Source organism: Cyprinodon variegatus, unplaced genomic scaffold (assembly GCF_000732505.1).
Source record: "Cyprinodon variegatus isolate N-32 unplaced genomic scaffold, C_variegatus-1.0 Scaffold69, whole genome shotgun sequence".
Taxonomy (NCBI): Eukaryota; Metazoa; Chordata; class Actinopteri; order Cyprinodontiformes; family Cyprinodontidae; genus Cyprinodon; species Cyprinodon variegatus.
The window spans coordinates 1624528-1630014 of record NW_015150522.1 but is presented as its reverse complement, the minus strand read 5'-3'; the positions used below and the strand labels follow the sequence as shown (position 1 = coordinate 1630014).

Below are 5487 nucleotides of genomic sequence, written 5' to 3'. Positions count from 1 at the left end.
TGGAAATATGAACGGGAAAGCAAAAAAATCTGATTTCACAAAATAATCGGAATTGAGCATTAAGGCCTGTAGTGTGAACATAGCCTAAGAAATATTAAATACACTTATAGGAGCCACAGCTGTGCGGATTGTTTTGATCACATCTCAATGATGTTTTGACCCTTTTATTTATTTACTTCAACAGCTTCGATGATCTCCGTCCAGCTGCACACCCTGACTGATGGAGATGATAAAATGGAGCACTGCCGAGCTCTCTCCAGCGACGACGACAGCTTCAGTGAAGCCGATAGTGAACGGAGCAAAGTTTACCCAGGAGAAGAACCATCTGCCTCATCTGCAGATCTGCACAGCTCAGGATACTCATCCGTCCAAAGCATCAGCCCCTCATCCACCTGCTCTTCGTCCTCCATCATGACCCGCACGTTTAGGACCTTTACCACCTCCCTTGGCGCAGCCTCTGCCGCTGCCCAACCAGGGTTCCGCCTGTTAGTGCCCATGCAGAGGCCTCGGGGGACCTCCACTAGACAGGTTAAGAGGAAGAACGTAGCGGCCCACAGTGGAGGCGAGTTGAAAAGGGAAGAGGAGGATTTGGAAGACGATTACTCAGCGAGTGCAGGTTTCCTGAGCCTTTGAGTTTTGACCAACACTCAGACCACTCTGTCGGTTTCTAACCTTCAGCACTTTGAAATCGTCTTTAATGTTCAGTTATCCTGTTTGTCAGAGCTGGTCTTTTAAAACTGCTAGAAAATCAAAGACTTCAAGAGTTTAAGGGTGAGGCAAGAATATGAGCCGCTTAAACGCCTTCCTTTTGCATCACATTACATTTCAGTTAGATGTTTACAGACGCAGACGAGTAGAAATACCTCCCAGGAACCACAGTCGGCTCTAAAACCACTGGAAAATGGCTCGACTTTCCTCAGGAGCCATGTGATTTTTCAACAACCTATCTCAGATAACGTTCGAAAGGAAACAGAACCTCCGTTATGCACTGTCTGTACTGTATTTGATGAATTATGGCTAAAGGTGACTACTGTTATTTTCTTGAAAATATCTGCAATCTGAAAACTTTCATCCAGTTTTCCTTTCCTTCAGCTTCTCCAAAGGTTCTGCGTGGAGATCTGTGTTTAAAATAAGAGCTGTGAAATCGGTCACTTTGGAGACTCAAATAGCTTTAGTTCTACTCAAGCTGTGCTGTTGATCAATGATGTTTGTTTACCTGTGGCACACTAATCCCATCGAGATTCCCATACAGCTGTTATCTCCTTCACTAACGTGCTCTGATGATGAGGCAAAATAAAATTCTAGTTACTTGCTGGATCTTCACATTTTTCAGAGATGCACAGCTGAAAAGCAAAGTGAGGTGTCCTCCAACTGAATCAAGTCGAGCACTTTTATCATCAAACCCGTGCATAGGAATGTACCATTCTTCCTATTTTTATTATTTAATGTTTAGTATTGAAAAATATTTTTGATGGATGTGTTTCTTTATTCAGCACACTAGAGGAAACCTAACAGGGTTTTTTTTTGCCTCATTCAGGATAGACAAGGCATGTCGTCTTAGTGACTGACTGTAAATACGTTTTAAACTGTTACTCCAGACTGGTTGTAATTGTTATGTTTTTTTTTTATTATCTTGGATTATAATGTACATATTCTATGTATAAATGGGGGGAAAAGACAAAGGCCATGCCACTACTACTTGAAATCGCATTTGCTTTATTCCCAAAAAGTTTCTTTTGTTTGTTTTTTCTTAAGCATTTTTCTATAGTTGTGTTTTCGTTGATGTTGATGTGTAATTTTTGTATTAAGTTTGAAATAAAAAAAAAGTTATGATTTCTTTTTGGAGTCAAGTTTACTACTTTGCTGTTGAATTGTAATTTTATTTAGTTAAATCATTTTAAAATGCCTATTTTAGTACCATACATGGACAACAATGTGTTTATACCCATCAGTTTTCTACAATTTTTAAAAACACAAATGGTAATAATTCTCCCTTTGAAAATATTTTTCTCCTCAGTTTTATGTGTCTGCAAACAAGTAGGAACATTCTTTGTATTTGACTGCTACGAAGAGATTTGCATCAGGCAAACCAATTTTTAATATGATTAGCTTTTATCAATCAGTTGGTCAAAACCACTTAAGGCTGATCCAGAACAGCATTTTTCATTACAGTTTTCTTCTGATATGCAGAGACAGATGCTGAAACTGATCCTGGACCTGTAGACAGTTTGAGCATTGTACATCTTATATATATAAAACTGCCAGTATTAATAAATGTTCAGGGTTATGACAAATAGTAACTGGTTCTTATAATAAAGTTCCATAATTGACAGTTTTGTTAAAAAATATAAATAATTTTCATATAGGTAAACTGTTCACTGTGTCCTCAGCACAAGAACACACCGTTGTATAAAGGCATTGACACACATAAACCTGTCCCCGCTCTCACCTGGTGAAATGTACCATATTGAAGTAAAACATGAGAATATGGTAAAAATACTGTAATTTGCTTTATTTTATATTAATAGCCACAGTTGTCAACCATGAGAAAATATATAGTTAACAAAAGTATGATTATCATTAATTTAAAATTGTCAATTTTGAGCTAAAATCAAAAAACAGTGACCACAGGGTAGCAATAATAAAGCTTGAGAAAATCAATAGTTTCATTTATTTTGAGCAGCTCTAGAATCTTTTATATCCTTTTCCCCAGCAAGCAGAAGGAATCCCATTGAGCATATCCAGTATGAGTGTCATAAAAACCTAGTATGTCAGTGGTATCCTCTCCAGTACAAATTTAACCCCATACCATGATGCAACCACACTCATTCTTCATCTTGGGGCTGAAAATTCCAGAATGATTTAAAGCCTGGAGAAAACTGAAGATTTTATTTCACTCAAACAATCAAACGATACATATTTAGCCTGTCAGATTCTTAGGTTTTATTTTCTTAGGTTAGAGTCTGTTTGTCCATGAATGGAAATCTTAAAAGTCGTACTAAATAGCATCCCCACAGCATGATGCTGCTACTGCTGTAGGCCATAGTCAGGTGGTGAGTTTAAATTAGTCTACTGCTTTTCGATTTGGAAAAGTGTCAAATTTGATACTTGTGTTTTTCAGGTCTGGATGAATATGGAAATACATAAAAATAGACTACATACACATTTTTGTTTTTTCCCCCCTCTTTCCCCCCCCACAGTCCCATGTTTAAAGAGCCACTGTAAATAAATACCTGCAATATGATCACATTTTATATTTAAAGCTTTAAAATATGATAAAGAATTTAAATGTGTGAAATTTCAATATGAAACATAAGTATTATCCCTATTAACAACCTATAGTTCTTAACTACATCTCTTTAGCACCGATATTCTTTTATTTGCTGATTTTGGTAAAAACGTTAAGTATCATCGAACAGAAAAATTCACGTCCTGCCATTGCATCGTCTAATATCCCTTCTCTCCATGAGAAAGCACCAAAAACGCAATTAATCCAGTAATGGATATGACATGCAGATTGCATAATTGGAGGCCAACAATCAAGATGCATAATGGAAATCAGCTGGATCTGGCCATTTGATAATGGGAACTAATGCTTTAATGTCTCTACCTCTGCTTCAGTTTTCATTTTTTTCTCCCTTCCATTTTTGAATAATGTTTGCTGTAGCTTTGTATGTAAAATTTTAAACATTGTTACAACAGCACATGATTAAAGACATTCGGGCTAAAACAAGAAACAATGATTGAAACATCGTCTTTATTTTTTGCAGCTAATCACATTCTATGGTCTTGTTCACAGTGCAAGACAAAAAAAAAATTGCATGGGGAGAAACTTAAACCAAGTATTGCTAAACAGAGAAACATTTCTCAGTATATTTTGAATGTAACAACAAAAAGAGTGGTTAAATGTAAAATTTTTATTGTTAGTGATGATAATAAAGTTAGTATGGCAACAACCTGATGGTTGCTGATATGCCAAAGATTAATAGTAAATTTACTTTACAAATAATGCTACATATGAATTAATGGAAAAACAGGGAAAAGGAGGAGACAAAACTCAGTTGGTGTGAGGATGCCAGAGATTAAATAAGATAAAACTTCAGCTGGAGAGTTCTTCCAAGGATATTTCTCTATTTCTATCAGTGATTTAATGTATTTACATATATATATATATATATATATATCTATATAGCTATATCTATATAGATATATATATATATTTTTTGTTTTAGATTATATATATTATATATACATATGTAAGCATATATATGATATCTATATATGTATGTATATACATGTATGCATATATATATTTTTAGATTATATATATATTATATATCCATATAGATTTCTATATATTTCTATATAAAACACAAAAGGGTTAAAAACAACACACTTTAACAATTGCTTTTATATATATATATATATATATATATATATATATAAAATCTCAGTAACTAGAATCATGTGACGCTTCCCAATGTGGTCACGTGTTTTGTGTTTTGTTGACGTTTGTCGGTCGGTGGCTTTTTGCGGATGATTTTCAGACTTTCTCCAGCCGCTGCTGCAATGTCATCGGCCTCTGGCAACTAGCAACCTGGAAGCGACACAGCCGGCCAGGCTCCGCTGCCAATGCGCTTAGCTCTTCCAGATGTAGCCGCATATCAACGGTAAGGGTGAAGGAAGAAGGCTTGGAGTGATGTTTCACACACCGGTGTAGAAAAATAAGGAGGAAACTGTTTATCACCTCGACTGGAGGGGAGAAAGGGAAAGAAAGACCCCGGTTCATGTTCCGAACCTGTTTCATTTTAAGGTAACTTTATGTATTTATTTAGCAAAACTCTAAAAAAATCAATACCAGCTATAAACATGTAGATATGTATAGATAAAACTTCGATGACTTGTTATTTTTTCCTGATTTGTATCTTAGCCTTATCGTTTGCATTCAATAGATCCCTTAGGATTTGACGGGCAGTTGTATCGTCCAATCAGAGGAGGCAGAATTCTGCCTCTGGCCAATCGGAAAAGAAAAAAGCCAATTTAGGGGCGTTCAGGAAGAGATCCATGTCCATTACAGTCCTAATGTTTACTGGACAGAAAAATCGTTGTTTTGTGTTGTTGTATAACACATGGTCTTTTGAACCAGATTTCAAGGAGAAAAATAATAATACAGTTAGATGTAGCATTATGATTGGAATCAGTGTGAAAGTAAAACTTACAAGAACCTTTTCTGCGTTATTACAATGCTCAGACTTAATAATGTGATCATAAAACAATCACAAATAAACCCAAAATTGGTGTTTTAACAGCAATCGATTAACGGAAAATAAATGTATTAACCTTTTTAGTGTTTTTCCAGATTTTTCTTTTTTTTTTTTGGTTATTTGTATTTCTTTAGTACATCTTGCTAATGGATCTCCGTGTTCAGATTTGAATAGGTAGTTTTTTATATACATATACATATATATATGTATATGTATATAAAAA

General features: G+C 35.3%; 2 protein-coding genes across 2 annotated transcripts in view; both read left to right on the top strand.

Moving 5' to 3' along the window:
- ccnf (cyclin F) overlaps window positions 1–1817 on the top strand; it is a 14634-nt gene extending 12817 nt beyond the window's left edge. The window contains exon 17 of the mRNA XM_015372204.1: window positions 185–1817. Within this exon, the coding sequence (XP_015227690.1) occupies window positions 185–633 (449 nt within the window). The 3' untranslated portion in view covers window positions 634–1817. The remainder of the gene's footprint in view (window positions 1–184) is intronic.
- Window positions 1818–4544: 2727 nt separating this feature from the next.
- The window catches only part of abca3 (ATP binding cassette subfamily A member 3), a 39617-nt gene continuing 38674 nt past the window's right edge, over window positions 4545–5487 (top strand). Inside the window, exon 1 of the mRNA XM_015372155.1 lies at window positions 4545–4813. The gene's annotated coding sequence lies outside the window, so the exon portion shown is untranslated. The remainder of the gene's footprint in view (window positions 4814–5487) is intronic.